Source organism: Leguminivora glycinivorella, chromosome 3, assembly GCF_023078275.1.
Source record: "Leguminivora glycinivorella isolate SPB_JAAS2020 chromosome 3, LegGlyc_1.1, whole genome shotgun sequence".
Classification (NCBI taxonomy): Eukaryota; Metazoa; Arthropoda; class Insecta; order Lepidoptera; family Tortricidae; genus Leguminivora; species Leguminivora glycinivorella.
The window spans coordinates 3808872-3827351 of NC_062973.1; the positions used below are offsets into that span (position 1 = coordinate 3808872).

At 38.4% G+C, this 18480-nt stretch overlaps 1 protein-coding gene across 6 annotated transcripts in view; it reads left to right on the top strand.

Annotated features, from left to right (window-relative positions):
- LOC125242637 overlaps nt 1-18480 on the top strand; it is a 112800-nt gene that overhangs the window by 77194 nt on the left and 17126 nt on the right. For all 6 annotated transcript variants that reach the window (XR_007178896.1, XM_048151465.1, XM_048151469.1 and 3 more), the window contains exons 2-3: nt 1271-1416; nt 10776-10928. Coding sequence is in view for 5 of the 6 variants with exons in the window: in XM_048151465.1 (XP_048007422.1) it covers nt 1308-1416; nt 10776-10928 (262 nt within the window). In the remaining variant the exon portion in view is untranslated. The remainder of the gene's footprint in view (nt 1-1270; nt 1417-10775; nt 10929-18480) is intronic.

The following is an 18480-nucleotide window of genomic DNA, read 5'->3' on the forward strand; positions in this document are numbered from 1 at the left end:
TAGGTCAATCACTGCAGACAAGGTACTTGATTCAGACCGAAAGCCATACTGGCTATTAGAAAGGAAATCTATTTGTTTTAGATAGTCATTTAAACGATTGTATATTACTCTTTCTATAACTTTGGAGAGTATTGGCAGCACTGACACTGGTCGATAGTTACCCGGATCGGATTTACTAAATTATTAACTAAAATTACATTATTAACTTTATTCCCAATTATTAACTCCACTTCAAATCAAGTTAATAATTGGAACTTTGGTTCCAACTTGATTTTTGATGAGCCGAAATACTCTGACTGTAAAGTTAAAAAAACATCAGTTGATTCAGCAACAGTCATCATCGTCCTGAGAGGAGCCTGGGGTCCGCTGTGACAACTAATCCCAAGATTTAGGCGCTAGTTTTACGAAAGCGACTGCCATCTGACCTTCCAACCCAAAGGTAACTAGGCCTTATTGGAATTAGTCCGGTTTCCTTACGATGTTTTCCTCCACCGAAAAGCGACTGCTGGCAAATATCAAATGACTCATTGGTACGAGCCGGGTTTCGAACCCACGACCTCCGGATTGAAAGTCGCACGCTCTTACCGCTAGGCTACCAGCGCTTTTGATTCAGCAACAGTATAACAAGATTTCATTACAGCTTTGTAAGCCACTAGCGTTTGATTCAGTACTATTATCCACTGACATTACTGACAGCCGGTAATGCTATGAACCATTGTTTCACTTCCACAGGCATGAATAATCGAGCTTGACTGGCGATGGCGCTTGGGAATCGACTCGATATTGTCATAAAAGCAGTACCTTGCCAATCAAGATAGTCTTTTGATGATATCAAGCTAGTAGAAGCGTTTACCTAGATATTTTATATTTACGAGAACTTGGAAAATGCCCTGACCTTGTGATACTGACTTATGTTTTATGAGTGTGCTGCGTCGCCTGTTTTGACGCTTAAAGTAGGTACCTAAATACAGTGAACCTCGTTACCCCGCTGATAATATTTCAATTATTAAATAAATGTCGTATACAAAGAAAAGTGACCAATGCCTCCAAGTGTTCCAAGCTGGATTCGAACCAGCGTATTCCGTTAACCGGACGGATGCCTGAACCACTCGGCCATAGGTACACGAAAGCAATGGTCGAAATTTTCAAGTATATGACACAATTACTGAGAGATTGGCGCCCCCCCCCCCGCCATCTCTGAGGTAGAACCGAAACTAGTTCGACCTCCTAACTGAATCAACACATGTATACAATATTTCAATTGTTACAGGTGGCCTCGTGACATGTGACGCGGGTCTGTGAGCGGCATGCGGGTCGCACGCTCCGAGCGGGCCGGTGTCTCGCTGGCCGCGCTCGCTTTACTACTGCTATGGCCGCTCTGTACCGCCGAGGATACCACCACCGCTGCTCCGTTCAGTAAGTACCTCATCACACTCTGAGTAGCCATCTAGCCTGATGACATGTTAGGTGCTGGATCCGTGAGCGAGATGTGGGTCGGTGTCTCGCTGGCCGCGCTCGCTTTACTACTGCTATGGCCGCTCTGTACCGCCGAGGACACCACCACCGCTGCTCCCTTCAGTAAGTACCTCATCACACTCTGAGTAGCCATCTAGCCTGATGACATGTTAGGTGCTGGATCCGTGAGCGACATGTGGGTGGGTGTCTCGTTGGCCGCTCTCTTACTACAACGGCTGCTGTGGCCGCTTTGTACCGCCGAAGATACCAGCTCCGTTCAGTAAGTTACTTTCAGAGTACCCAGATGGCTTGAAACATGAGACGTGGGCGTGTTGCCGACATGTGGATCGCTTCGTCTACTGCTGCTACGACCGCTCTAACTGCCGAAGATACCGCCTCTCCCTTCAGTAAGTAACTTTACCACATACAATGGGAAGTCTCATGACACATCTGAACCAGGTCTGTGAGCGACATGTGGGCCGGTGTCTCGCTGGCCGCGCTCGCTTTACTACTGCTATGGCTGTTCTGTACCGCCGAGGATATCACCACCGCTCCGTTCAATAAGTAACAGAGGTTTAGAGTAGCCAGGTATCTCAAGACATACGACGTGGGTCCGTGAGCCGGTGTCTTTGCAATGATCACCACAACTACCGCCTCTGTTGCTCCATTTAGTAAGTAACCACATACGTGGAAGTCTCATGACACAGTTGAGCCTGGTCTGCAAGCGGTACGCGGGTCGGTGTTTGTTACAGCCACTCTGTAAGTGCCGCTGCTCCTTTAAATAACTCATTATATGCTCAGAGTAGGCAGTGTAATGTATTAAAAATAATTGTATAAGAACAAGATATTGTGGTTATACATTGTTCACACGGATACTTACGAAAAGCCGGATAGATCTTACGGAAGCAGCGGAACTTGAGCCCAAGGACCGTTCCACACCTCGGACACTGGCGATCAAATATACGAAAGAGGCGCGTTTCTAGCAAAGTCTTAGCTCGTGTAGGCGAACGCGTACTATGCTTGTATGAGTGAGATATGACAGGTCGACTGTTCGCGTTTTTGACGGGCGGTAACAGTGAGGTAACCGAGAGGAGGTGGGCGGCACTTTTAGCAGGAAGCGGGAGTGGCCATACTGTACGATAGTACTCTTTGTTATACTGTGACCGTTCTGAAACTGGAAGCTGGCGGAGGGGACACTTCGAGCAAGTGAAAGCCATCTAGTGAGTGAAGTGGTAGTGACTTGTAACATGTGACTAGGGTTAGGGAGAAGCGTAATTATCTCTCTCGCTCTTCCATATTAGTGAGACAGAATAAGATAACAATGATACAATACGAGTACGAAGGGTAATAACTACTCAATATCAATATTGGGGACACCTTACACAGATCAACTTAGCCCCAAACTAATCAAAGCTTGTACTATGGGTGCTAAGCGATGATATACGTACTTAAATAGATAAATACATACTTATATACATAGAAAATATCCATGACGCAGGAAAAAATCTGTGCTATTCACACAAATAAATGCCCTCAGCAGGAAGGATCACTACCGACTGAGCCAGACCGGTCGTCAACTGCCTATTACCAAAGAGGATCGGGTATTATAGATAGTTACTGTCAAAGTAAAATGTGTAATCACAGAGCATAGACTGCCATCTCTTGACACAGACTTAAAACTTTTAAACTTCAGTTTTGACAATTTGGCTCATATTCTTAGCTTGATATGTGTTACAATGTCAAATATTAATATTAGCGCCATCTAGTTGAGCGTACCCCAAAGGTGTAATGCCATCTAGGCCACCGTACCTTTTTCTGCTAGCTCAAATATTACCACAGAACTTAATTTAGATAGAAGAAACAAATTCATATATTTGTATAGGGGCCGAGCGTGTCAAATTTTGTACTTAAGTTGATTCTTGCCTGTAATTTTAAATATGTCTCAGGCTCTTGGTTGTTCATAATTTTTGTGTTGTTGCAATTGAATATTACGTAACGAGGCATTTTTTATGTTTTGGTTGACTTCAACTTACAAAAATTGACGCCCGAAAGCTGCAAGCTGCGAGTAAAGACGGACAACTCAGTGGATTTCACTGAGTTCATTTGACACGCTAAGTAGATACGTTTGCTTGATCTATCGTATATATGACATCTGTGAATATTACAAAAAAGTGTCACATTTAACAAGTAACATGACATGAAACTAAAATATGAAGACGCCAAGACAGTCGCATAGCAACCTGTTCCTGATTAAAGCCTCCGTCATTTCGTGCTAAGTCTCGAGTTAATCCGGGCGGTAAAAACGGGTCAAAGCTTCGTCCGTCGTAATAAAACAAGAAAAGTGAGGCATTTAAAACTTCAAGTACACTTGTTGGTGGCACATTTGATGAGGGTACTTACTTTACTTAAGAACTATTTTAGTACTGCAGAATTTTATGCACTTATTTAATGAAAATAAAAATACTATTTTTTTTTTATACTACGTCGGTGGCAAACAAGCATACGGCCCGCCTGATGTAAAGCGGCCACCGTAACCTATGGCCGCCTGCAACTCAAATAGTGTCACATGCGCGTTGCCACCCTATTAGAAACTTGTACATTCCCTTTTGCTGTGTTAAGTACGCAGCAAAAAGGAGTGCACAAGTTCTAAGGAGGGTTCGGGTTGCCGACGACTCAAAGGTCAATAGACGGAACAAGTTAGTTCCGTAAGTCCTCCCGTCACCAGCACACCGCACCCTCGTTGAGCTCTGGCAGCCTTACTCACCAGCAGGAACACAACACTATGAGTAGGGTCTAGTGCCTATTTGGCTGCGGTCTTCTGTAAGACGGAGGTACTTCCCCAGTTGGGCTCTGCTCTAGATACGAGCGAGACGATATCCGCTGTGCTGTGCCCTACCACACAACGCGGAATATAATTCGCTATGCCCTACCTCCTACAGTCTATCTAACACGGAAGGATAAAAGTCGAAGTAGCTTATATTTTTATCTCCATGGTATAATTTTTATAAGAAGTGGAATAAAAGATGTATCAGCTTAGTTATGCATACTTGCATAGTGTCCAATCTTCAAGGTCTAATATAAAACTCAATATCGCAAAAAATGTCGCTCAAGGGGTTTTTCCCTTCCTACGTCGATATTTGTAGTTTCTCGTATCATCCATCATCCTCCTTTCGTTACCCCGGCATTTGCCACGGCTTATGGGAGCAGGGTCCGCTTTGACAACGAATCCCAAGATTTGGCGTAGGCACTAGTTTTTAATTACGAAAACAACTGCCATTTGACCTTTCAATTGTACTTTTTCGTATATCTGACCTGAATATGGGAATACGCACCCAACATCGTGATAATTAGAAGCGTGTTCCAATATTTGTGCAACCTTTGACAGCTCCGTTATGTTTGATAGCGAATGCTACGTGGACACATTTGGGATAATCATCATCATCATCATAATATCAGCCCCTTATCGCCCACTGCTGAGCATAGGCCTCTTCTAGTAGTCTGATCCAGTTGGAAGAATTTATTGGTTTAATATATCTATCTATCTATCTATCTATCTATAGCAGCCTCTAAAGCGCCCGTCTTCGGACATAGGCCTCCTCTCCATTCCTCCACGCTTGTCGGTCCATTGCCATCCGCATCCAGTTATCGCCAGCTAGTTGGCAGATGTCGTCTCTCCATCTAAGGGGGGGCTTGCCGCGACCGCGGTTTAATTTATACGGTGAAATAAAAAGGACCGTTTAAACTTTGCAGTGACTTTTGAGGTCGTAATGAACAACTTTTATTATGGAACCAATGCCGAAATCTCAAAAAAATGGATTTTTCATACATTTCCACTGTCATGATGCCGCTGATTTCAATAAATAAATTGTAATTGTCTGAAGATAAACAATTTTCTTTTTATTTTTATTCAATGCAGCACCCATTTGTTTTTCTCCACTTCAGCATTGGTCCCGTAATAACAGTTGTTCATTATAACCTCAAAAGTCACTATGCAAAGTTTGGAAGGTCCTTTCTAGAGATGTGTCGTTCGCGAGTGAGTGATTTAAAAGAACTATATCTTTTGACTGAACTCGTTCACTCTTCAACTCAGTAGCGATTCAACTCGCTCATTTCGCTCAGTAACTCACCTATCTCAGAGTTACTTGCGCGCTCTTTCCCACTCATGATTCGAATGAGCGGGCTGAACCAAAAGAGCGAAACGATGCAAATGTTTCGAATGACAGCTTCGGAGCGATTCGGAAGGATTGCGTTTGGCAATATGGCGGTATCGTATCTCACGATTCGCCATCTTGCTACAAATAGTCTGACAGATTCACTGAGCGAAATGAGCGGAATGAGCGGAATGAGCGAAATGAGTGATATATATCACCGCGAGCGAAAGATATGAATCAATCTTTTCATCTCAGTGAAGCGTTTTGCGCATCTCTAGTCCTTTCTATTTCACCCCGCATAAGTATAGATATTATTTTCGTAACCATATCACAAACTGTCATTCAGAATGTGGCAATGCGCCCATACTGTTCAGTTGCATGCAAGATAGTAATAAAATATGATGCCGTGTGACGCTGCATATTGGTTCCACGTTCGAATGGTAAATGTATTGCTGTAACGTGGTAAAATGTGCTATTATAGATGAATTATTATGTGTAGATGATATATGGCAATAACCCTATGGTTATAAATAATTATCCATACTAATATTATTAATGGGAAAGTGTGTGTGTCTGTTTGTTTGTCCGTCTTTCACGGCAAAACGGAGCGACGAATTGGCGTGATTTTTTAAGTGGAGATAGTTGAAGGGATGGAGAGTGACATAGGCTACTTTTTGTCTCTTTCTAACGCGAGCGAAGCCGCGGGCAAAAGCAAGTTTTTTCATAAAGAAAGAAGGTTTTACATAAAACAAACAAACAAACAAATAGAAGGTTTTTCTCTCAAAGTAGTGTTTTCTATCAAAGAGAGAAAACGCGCACATGGTGACGATTTCGTAATATTTTGGAGCAGGGTAACCTGGAACTAGAATTCAAAGAGCTACCCATGAGCCTCATCATCAATCACATGGAGACAAATGATCGAGAAGCTCCTAATTAGATGAAGGATTTTAGGATAGTACCTAGAGGGCACGATAGATCCCAGGGGGTCGAATTGTATCCAAGATCAGATGTTACCTTGCAATAAAACATACAGTAGTAGGCTTAAGCCATAAGAAATTCTCTACCATTCAACACTAAGTAAAAGGGAAAAAGTTGTTAGGCGGTATAAGAATCATGATTTCTCAATCATGACTTATATTTTTCAAAAATATTAACAACTAGTTTTTGCTAGCGGCTTCGCACGCGTTAAATTCTAGCTCCGTACAAACTTCAACTTCTCATGTTAGGGAAGTGGGGGGGTTAGAAAGAGACAAAAAGCACCCTATGTCACTCTCCATTCCTTACACTATCTCCACTTAAAAAATCACGTCAATGCGTCGCTCCGTTTTGCCGTGAAAGACGGACAAACAAACAGACACACACACTTTTCCATTTAGGGCCGGTTTCTCAGTCGACAGATAAATATATCTACCAGATAAAGTTTTCTATCCTTTTCATCACACGTATAAATGACAATGACAGCTAACATTTATCTGACCGATATTATTTATCTGGCGATTGAAAAACCAGTTTTTATAATATTAGAATGGATTCGTATTAAGATAAGGATTGAAAATTACATGCTCCAGTTAATGAGTTATCGCGGTTTCTAGTTCGCAGTTATTAGTGTTCTTGCGGCAAGTAATTACCCTAATAATGTAATAAGTTATAAACGGAACTTACGAAGATATTGGCCGCCTGCCAAATTGACCTTGGGGTAATTAGGTTTTTTTATGAGTTCCATCCACGGTGTTTTCAGTCAAAGGGAATAGTAAATTCGATGTACTTAGGATATGTTTAGGAAAATCAACGAAAGAGGGCGTGAAAAACAATTACATGCCATAGTGCAAGTTGTTTGCTACTATACTATATGTCACTGTCACCCCCGCAAACTGGGTAAGGACTTGTTGTCGAAAAATGTAATAAGTATTTTTTCATGTCCAAATTTTTCGCTAGATGTCGCTGTACCATCTGCAAACTAGCGAACGACATTCTATGGTATGTATGTATGTATGTATGTCATCTTTTTTAGCAAATAAGTCCGTGTAGAAATAGTTATTTATGTGACTGGTTGATGAATGATATATCAAACTTAATTAAAGATCATATATATGTGGCGTTCCACGTTTAAAGGGTCCACATCCTTCATGGGACATGAAAAGTTGTCGTAACTTAATAATAGACGGCGCTGCATTCGAAAATCTTGACTGATATCTCTATACCATACTATTCAATATACTCTATGGTTCCATCATTAGCTTTAAAGTGTGAATTATTACTCACATTTTAGTGCTTTGGCATCTTATCTATTCGTAGGAAATTATTTCAATAATTATGATATTTTTTGACATGTTGATGGATGGAGAGGGAGGGGTATACCCAAACAACAATGCATGGATTGTGTGAAAGAGGATAAGAGAAAGAAAGAAATGAGTGTTGAGATGACGAAAGATACTCGTAGAGGAGAATGGAAGAGGAAGACAAGTTGTTTCGACCCCACATAACGTGGTGAAGACAAGTTGTACCGACCCCCACATAGCGTACATACTTTTCTCCCTCCCCCTGTTTCTGTGATTTTGAATAAATGTACTACCCCTACCTGTTAAAAAAATAACGTTCATGATTAAAATGAGTCAGATGAACAAAGCTACAACAAAGGACTTTCGTGTCAGATCACGAACATGCTTAGTCATGTGAAAATTCTCAGAAAACTCGTAATAAATTCAAAACAAGTGTTAGTTTGCAAAAAAAAATGGAGCAACTATATTCGTGTCGTGTTGAGTTACATTATAAGTACATGATTTTTTTTTTTTTTTTTTAATTTGGATCTTCAACAATAAGTACACAGTTTCTTAGCGTTCTAACATGCACAGGAAAAAAAAGGTATGCGTCTTATCAATTATAGAAGACCACATGATACTTATAATGTAATTATAAAGGTGACGACTGATCTGTTACTTTTGCGGCGAACATTTGTACGTTTACGGAATTCTTAACTTGTGCCTACCTACATAATTTTGATTTTTGAGCAAATATAATCGCTGGAAAAAGATTTTATTTGAGTATAACCTATACGAAGTTTTAAATAACTATACATGGGTATATTATATTATTTGGTTGGCTACAGGTGGTTATTGTAATGCGCGAACTTGTAACGCGATAAATTGTTAGAAGTCAGTCTCCACCTTAATAAATCAAGAGAGCAATTATGTTTTGCTGCACCATAAACGCAAAGTTACATAAATACTTAAGCAGAAAGTTCGTAGAATTTTAAAATGTTAATTTATATCTTATGTTTTAATTTACTTAAAAAACTTCGTTTTTTTTTTGAATTTATTTAATTTATTTTGAAAAAACAACTTAAACTAATTTTTTACATTAAAAAACTTGCCAAACTGTTACGTTTAATGGCAAGATGCGCTCATTTTTTAAACAATCTTAAATTGTATATCTTAACCTATTTACATAATTACATACATGCTTTAGGTACTACACATGTTTCATACATGTGTTTAGTTACATACATGTTTTAGGTTTCTAGTCGTATTTGAGCATTTTCAGAATTTGGGTCCCCCCAATTAGCGTAACCGAAGTCGTTACCAAAAATAAATCAATGTCAGATTTGTGTCGATCATTAAGCACGCAATTTGAATAAAAATATTGTTTTTGTGTTAATTACATAAACTTTGAGCGATAATCTACATTCGGAATGTGAAAAAAGTACATTTTTAGACAGATTTTATGCTTAATTGTCGCCACAAAACTGACAGCGATTATTTTCTGTTAAGTTTACGCTAATTTTCTTGTTATTCATATAAAATGAGTAGAAACGTGCCTACAATGTAATTACGAATATCTTATGCCAACAGTCTTCTGAGAGAAGTAAAGGAGATGCAAATTACGTTCCAAAATCTCATGATATTATAATGGCGTTGACGTTATTCCCGGCTTCTTACAACATAAGCCTCGAAATTGAAAGCGGTTTCACCCAGCTTTCACCGGGAAGATTATACCTACAGGAATGAAATCTGCTTCAATTTGCTTCTTAATGTAAGTTAAACAAAAATGTAATAGAAAGAAATACAATATATTATAGATGTCATAAATTAGGTGCAACCGATTAAAACCATTTTGGCCTAAGCTCAATTGCTCAGTGTAAAGTTTCGTATATATTCGTCCATCGCAAACAAATGTCGAAAACATGGGTTTTAGGAAGTATCCCGAAGGTACAGAATAAGCGAAAGAGCAGAATTTTGTATCAAGGCTATTTTGAGAGAATGCCAATTTATGGACCTTGACGCTGCAACTGATCTGACTATTGCTCTAAGTTTTTTTTAATTTCTGTAATCTTTTCTATGATTATCCTGACTAGTCTAATCTATATTACTCCATTGTATTCGTGCTGGTGAATATGATTGTTGTTGCCGGATGAATGAGGGTGCGGACTCATACTCATACTCATACTCATATATTTATTCAAGAAACAATACAGGTATTGTGTTTGAAACCTTAAAACTATATACGATGGTACGATAAAAATGCTAAATCTAGATACCTACTATACATTATAAAAAATTTCATCTACGGTGTAGAAACAACTTCTCAACAAGAACTTTTTTAATTCTCTATTAAATAAAGAGCAATCTGTAATTGTTTTGAGTTCAGTAGGCAACCGGTTATAAATACATATGCCTTGATGACCAGCGGAATGTGCAACAACCTCAACTTGCGGAGTGTTAGGGTCAGTCGCCCATAGACTGCGCCATGGGGCTTCTGATACTTGTTTGTGATTGACGGAATATTTAATTTAAAAAAGTCTGTGCAATAAATAAGACTAAGCTAGCTAGCTGAAGCTAGCGGTAAGAGCGTGCGACTTTCAATCCGGAGGTCAGAACCCCGTTAGAACCCCGGCTCGTACCAATGAGTTTTTCGGAACTTATCTGGGAAATGTCCTTTAATATTTGCCAGTCCTTTTTCGGTGACGGAAAACATCGTGAAGAAACCGGACTAATTCCAATAAGGCCTAAGTTACCCTTTGGGTTGGAAGGTCAGATGGCAGTCGCTTTCGTAAAACTAGCGCCTACGTCAAATCTTGGGATTAGTTGTCACAGCGGACCCCAGGCTCCCATGAGCCGTGGCAAATGCCGGGATAACACAAGGAGGATGATGCTGATTCTTTGTTTCCCACAGATGCAGCAACACGCGGCACGTCGATGTACGGCGACGGTTGCTCCATCACCAACGACTGTGGCTTCGCCGACTCCATCTGCGACGAGAGCCTCAAGACCTGCCACTGCCACCCTGACAAGCCGGCTACCAATTACGTGGACAAATGTGGAAAACGTAAGTGTATCCATCTTTTTAACTAGCCTATTTTTGTGTCCTACTGCTGGGCAAAGGCCTTCCCTTTCTTCCACCACCCATCACGATTTGCCTCATAAGAGTCGCTGCAAAATGCGTCGAGGTCAATCCCGCCATCTTTTTTTTCATCTGCCTCTGCCCCAGCTAATCGACGGTGTCCAGACAGTACCTAGTCAATTTGGCCCACCGATCTGGATGCATTCCGTAGACATGTCCTGCCTATTCCCACTTGGGCCTTGCGAACTTAACACCAGTACTGTACCAGTTTTGGAGCCAAGCCAAGCCAACCGCGAACCACAGGGAAAATTTGGGTGTGAAAAATATTTTCTTGAATTGCTGTCAACATCCTGACAAGCTGGCTACCAACTACGTGGATAAATGTGGAAAACGTAAGAATCTTTCTATCTCTTGCCTTCCTTATATCAATCTTAACTCACAAATTTAGCAAGTACACGTTTGGTGTGACTTTGCCGACTCCATGTGTGATAAAGGCGTTAGAATCTGCCCCTGCCATCCTGACAACCTACTATGTCGTTAAATGTGAAAAATCTAAGTCAATAGTGAATTCCTCCTCCTCTCGTTGGTATTTTGATTGCTGCAGAGGGTTGTGAAATCCATGTGGAATCAATTTTCATCTGGTGGTATCTCGCCGTTTGTTCGGTGTCTAGGTTGGAACGGATCAGATCTGGCCATTTTGTTGGACTGTTACCTATTGGTCGTCTTGCTATCAATCTTGCCAGTAACGATGACTTCTTTTCTTGCTGCTACAAGATTCTGATAAACAGATGGTTAACAATCTGGTCTTAAAGAAGAACTAGATGGATAATTCAAGTACGTTTGACTAAAAGCAACCCTAGTCTTACCAAAGATGTTCTCGAATGTATCTCATTGATTATTGAATAATTTCAATGTGCAAATCGTAAAGGTCGCAATCAAGATATCGACAAACTGTCTCAGGCTATTTACATCCACGACCGTGTTCCTTATAAACAATACCCTCTTGTCCGTTATGTCTATTAACATTATAATAGTATCGCTTCAATGGGCTTATTAATAAAATATTGAAGCGCCTGCTACCCAGGTAATTCAGAAAATAAAGATATTAACATACAGACATAGGATTAAAATTCCTTAAATATTTGCAGTGTAAGCCTTGTGGATCTATTAATGCTTAAATGTCAATCGAGCTTTTTGGTGAAATCACATAAATATATCAGGAGGAAAATCCCCAATGAATTTTAAATGTGTATTTTGTGAAATCTCTAATCCACATTGGGTCAGCCTGGGGAATACGAGTAAGCAGAACTTAAGGTGACATGAGGAATATACGTGTTTAATATAGTCCCAAAAGTCTACAAAAAAGCTCATCCAATTTTCGTTCACTATCATTCCACTATCCATCTATTTATTTATTCGTATGGCATATACAGAGTCGCTTGTGGAAATACTAATAAAGTTAACAAGTATGAAAACTGGGTCAGCATGACGAATATTGACTGTGTTCCCAAATCTACAGAATAAAAAACTCAATCAACTTTCGGTCTCTACACAGACTTTCTTCAAATGCCACATGCATCTATTGCAAAGTTCACATTATGTAAACCCAGCGTCCCATTGAAAAGGCCTGTCGCGTATCTCACAAAGGCCCCACGAGCCATTTAACCCGAGATGCTTGGCCGACATGCATTCGTCTCAACCAGCATAGCCGAAGTGACAAACATTGACGCTACGTGGCGTTCGAATCTGTCTGGCTTTGTAGCGACTACAAAAGAGCGATAGGGAGAGATAGCTATGAGACTCAAGTGATTGTAACATTTTTTTAATACTACGTCGGTGGCAAACAAACATACGGCCCACCTGATAGAAAGTGGTCACCGTAACCTATGGACGCCTGCAACTCAAGGAGTGTCACATGCGCGTTGCCAACCTTTTAGAAAATTTTACACTCCTTGTATAAGTTCCAAGGAGGGTTCGGGTTGTCGACGACTCAAAGGACAATAGACGGAACAAATTAGTTCCGTACGTAGGTCCTTCCGTCACCAGTACACTGCACCCTCGTTGAGCTCTGGCAGCCTTACTCACTGGCAGGAACACAACACTATGAGTGAGTAGGGTCTAGTGCTATTTGGCTGCGGTCTTCTGTAAGGCGGAGGCACTTCCCCAGTTGGGCTTTGCTCTAGATTCGAGCGAGATGATATCCGGTGTGCTGTACCCTACCACACAAAGCAGAATCTCATTCGCTATACCCTACCTCCTATGACTTTGGCTAGATGCCCTGGTACTAGTAACTTATGATGAATAAGTTGCTTTGCCTTTTCATGCCACGATAGTCGTGGGTGTCATGATGCTGATTTCCCTACAAAATCGTTTTGCAAGATACCAGACTATTTGTTTACAGAATTAACATAATGTTGGGGGATAAAATCTTTATATTCCAGAAGCTTTTAGCAACTGGTTGCATTTTGATGTCAGGATAGTCGTGAGCGGGAGTCGTGAATAAGATTTTGCTTTAGAAAACTGTGATTATAAATTTGTTTGAAATTCGAACAAATACAATTTCAAATGTGAATTTTGGACAGTTGCACATAATTATGTGTTTTGTCTTGACTGCTCTTTGTTAATTTTTTATCTAATCCCGTAACAAAATTGATTTTGTAAGTTAAGTACAAATAGCCATTTAAACATTGGATGTACCATTGAAAATAAAATTTCACTCTATTTTTAGCAAACATTTCAAAACGGAACACAAATCTTCATACTCCAGTAAAAGATTTTCCACTAAAGAGTAATATTTCAGAAGTATTCCATTGTTCCCCGGGGACAGATAAGTGGTGCTGCCGGCACGACCCCTAACGAACCAACCCTAGAGATTAAACCGTGATTCTCGGAAAACAACGGCTGGAGATGAATGAATGATGAAGCAATCTGGAGTTCAGTCTTTTTCTATCTGAAGATTTTCTGAAGTTCAAAATACAAGACAATTTTATTTTTAAATGCTCCATTAGTATGACAAGTTATTTGTATGCCTTCTTCTACTTCCAGGCCAATTTAATTAAAATATTTTAATTTTTAAACCATATTTGATAAACCTGATAAACAGCTATTAATGTAGCTTATCAGCAGAATTTTATATCATTAGGTATGCATAATGTAAGCTAATTTCGACCACCAAGAACCTTCGCCTTAATCTCATAAAGAAGGCAATCTCAAAACCTTATTTAATAAAGCTTGAGCAAAGCAAGAGGCGTATTGATATCGCCAGATTTTCGGCGAAATCCCTAAATGCCAACATTTTCCCTCCATTCTGTCTCGTTTTTCCTTCAAGATAATTTAGTGCCATCAGTCAATCTCTGAGGATGTGATTGTGTCCCATAAAAAGTACTGAGATCAGTGGTGTAATTCATCACGGTCAGAATAATGTGGTTCACATTTATCATTCACACGTGCTTTCCCATTCGATGCATTCGTGGTTAATTTATCACATTGAAGCACTCCAATCTAATTCTGGAATCCATTATCTTTTGTACAGGCGCTTCCAATTTAAAAACTCTCAAAATAGCCGGCTATTCGGTTTTATTTCCCGTTGCTTTTGCTACCTAATCCGGGATTTTTCCGCAGACTGGGAGGCAACACGTTTCTGTAACGTGTTCGTGACATGAAATAATAGTTTAGTGAGCCCAGTAACATTAAGATTTGAATTATGAGCTGAACTTGTTCTCGTGCCCGATTCTTTTGAAAAGCACCAAATAAACGCAACATTCCTTCAAGTATGTGGTCATTAGGATTAGTTTTCTTAAATTTGCTGTAGCGTCACCGGTTTCACTAAAATATTATTGTTTGGCAGTATGAATAATTTCGCATACCTATATTTTTCTAGAAACAGTGCCACCGAACATCCAACTAGGATTTTAAAAATTTCAACACAAACTTTTTAAAGTTCTGAATGATTAGGTAACTGTTAGTGTCACAAGAAAACACAAGACTAGTATTGATTCTTATTTTTGTCGAGTTCCTAATGAGCAGGTAATCCTAAAAGGTAATCACGATGTTCATGCCAGTCAATATATTTAATATATTACATCTTAATTGAAATAGATTTCATATACGAAAGAAAAAACGGCAAGGCCCACTGGTGGCCGAGCCGGGAATCGAACCCCTTACGCGGCTATCTATTTCAATTTATAATTTATATATTATAGTAGTGTGACTACTTGAAAAACAGAACAAATCAAAAAATATTCAATAAAATAATTTGATTTGTTCCCTAGTTGTATATTATATCTAGTTAGCAAACAGGTAAGGTACAGCGGGGCAAATCTCGACTAGGGGGCAATTGTAACTGATCCATTTTTTCCATTTTATTACAGATGGTTAGGTCTACATGTATCCACTGAACACGACTACCATATAATAACCGGTGGACACTCTATTTAATAATGCAAACATTGTAAAACATGGAAAAAATGGACCAGTTACATTTGCCCCCCAGTCGAGATTTGACCCGCTATACCTTTACAAAGTTTTGCAGTTCTGAACCAGCCAACCATTAGATTTAGTCGCTTACAAAGTTAACTGTAATAAATTACCAGTTCTTTGAAAAACGCAATTAACTTAGGTTAAGTACCTAGTTCCACAAAGGTCTTTTGTTACTTCTAGATTCCCAAAGGCGTTCAATTACTGTAAGTTCATTGTTATTAAAGCTTTTGCAATTAATTGCTTTGTTCTGTAATAATTAAGTTTAATTATTTATTTAACAGTTTATTGGGTTTTGTCGACGTGGGTTATTTTATTATTTAATATATTTTGAGTTTGGTTTAAGAAAATATTTTTTGGCTAGAGGAATAAATAGAATATACATTTTATTTCTTAATGATTTTTTTTTTCTGAAAGAAAATTATGCTAAATTACAAGATGTTTCGAACATAATTAAAAGTCACCACTTCTGTCGTTCTTTTGTTCTTAACGTTTATTGTGTTACCGAAAATAAACCAAACGATATAAGTTTTTTTTCTGGTAAGGCTGGTGTGAAAATTTTGTAGGTGCCAAAACTAAAATCGAAATCAAAAATTTTATGAAATACTTATTCAAACTTTATCCCACACTAAAAATATAGGTACAGTTACAAAAGGCGGACTTAATGCTACACGGTATTCTCTAACAGTCAGCTTTTAGGCTAAATATTAGGGTGGTCACTCCTGTATGAAAAAAAAAGGTATTATATTTTCATTGGGCACAGTTAGAAAAACATGTAAACTGATGCAAATAAACAGTATTTCAAATTATTTTGCAATTAGAAATAATCTTCTGCCTCCGGATCCACTTTGAAGTTTTCATATATTTTTTTGTACATTTTGTGTGGTGTGCGGAGTATATGTATGTATTGTCTTTTAATTTAAAATTTTGCTATTAATATATACCATTATTGGCATCGTAATAGCATGCTAAAGGTTCAAAGAAAATAAATGAAGAAAAAAACCTCACCAAACCAAAAATTAAAAAAATAAATTGTATACTAATTAATTACAAAATGGCACCTTTTTGTGACTGCCCCCTAAGAAAATAAAAAAAAGTAAAAATGACCCACCCTACTAAATATTCATATTTTATGGGACCGAAAATACTTAGTAATAAATAAAAACAATTTTGAATCTTGTGGTTCATGTAAAAATGGGTGAGGTACCATCTTTATGAATAACGAAATGTGCTATACGTCCCCCGTGTAGCACATTTTTTGATGAATAATGATGATTTTTTGATGATTGATAGAATACCAGTAGGTACAAGCCGTACAACTACTGGCACATCTCAGGAAAAAGCGTAGAAGTTTTAAAATGACGAGTAAGTAGGTGTATTAATTACTTAACCGAGCTGCTCAATACTGTATTTCAAAATAAGAATGTTAATAATTCTTCATTTATCAAAGTAAAATCTGAAAGTAAACAGCGGAAATATTCCGTGATAGAGCTTATCTTATCTAATCGTGAGATCTACGCTTGCGATTCTATTAATTCCGATTAAAATGTCCCGCTAAGTAACGAGAACTAATGGAACTTGGTGAAAATTGTTGCTCATTGTAGTACTGGAATAGTAGGTTTTTTTGCGGATAGAATGGTATATTTTTCAATAATTTTGGAGGAGGCAATTTTGCTATTTAGATGATTCTCTTAATAATGTGGTTTTGAACTAGTAATAGCGTTTTTCACTACAACTGTCGTTTAAAATGTGAGTGTGGCTATTACTTCTGCAGAAAAATAACTATACAAAATGGTAATTTAAACCATTGTGGGTCACTTTCATAATTTCTATCAAGGTATAAGTATATCTATATTTAATGAAGGGAATTTGTGTCTTTCACCTTCCTTTGTTTGAGGATTATGTACCTATAAATATGTGACGAAGTACTCGAATTCTATTCAAAAGTCCCACTCTCCCTCGACTCTTCACCGCCCTTATATTCTCCTCCCCTTCTTTCTTTCTTTGCCTCTTCCTTCTTTTACTTCTTTATTATCGAAAAAATGACACTTTTTGTTTCGTATATTATGTATATTATAACTTGATAATTTACGATCTTTGAATTCAATTTTCGAAATCATTAGCTCTACGGCACTCTTTGTGGTCGTGATTCTATTGTTTTATTTGAAAGGAGTACGAAATCGATGCACGAGTTGCATCGCGTGCAGTAATGGCTGTCGCAGCGATAATTCATGCGGGATATTACTTTACAAGGCTGTTCGGTAGTCCGGTGAAATAATACCGGTGTTAATGGTAAATAATTAATTTCACAATATTTTATTTATTTTTCGATTATTAAGAAAATTTAGCAAGCTGACAATCTGTTACGTATCTAGGCAAAATAATACAGTAAAACCTCCATATTTTATTTACCATATTACGATTACTAAGAAAATTTATCCAGAAAAAGTGCCAGCCTACCCGAAGTGGCAATCTTTAATGCATCTTGGCGGAAGAATGAAAGTGTAAATATTTATGTCATCTCAATACGGAAAAGTGATAAAGAGACAAAATAAGAAAAAAAATACGAATATGTACAGTAACCGGCATAAATAAGTGATGATTTCTGTACCCTGTCATATTAACGTCTTGTTTGAAATGTCATACGAAATTGTCAAACGATTAAAAGCGACAAGGTACAGAAATCATCACTTCTTTATGCCGGTGACTGTATCATCCTGAATAACCTGATGTAATAGTATGAGCAGGATTTAATATAGGTAAAGAAAATTATAAAGTATTTTTTTATTTTTTTAGTTGCTACTTTAATTTACTAAACAGAGGACAGGATTTTCAGGATTTATATACATAATATACAGAGTGGGGCCTGAAACAAAGGCGAAGAATTGAACCCTAGGCTATTCTCCTTATACTGATCAACATTTGTTCGGCGAATTTTAAAAATAACTTGTATTTTGATTTTTATCACCCTTGAAAGTTTTTTCTAAGAGGTAATGTATTGCGAATTCTGTTAAGTCTAAAGTGTGACAGACAACGTCAATGACAACAATAATGGCGTACA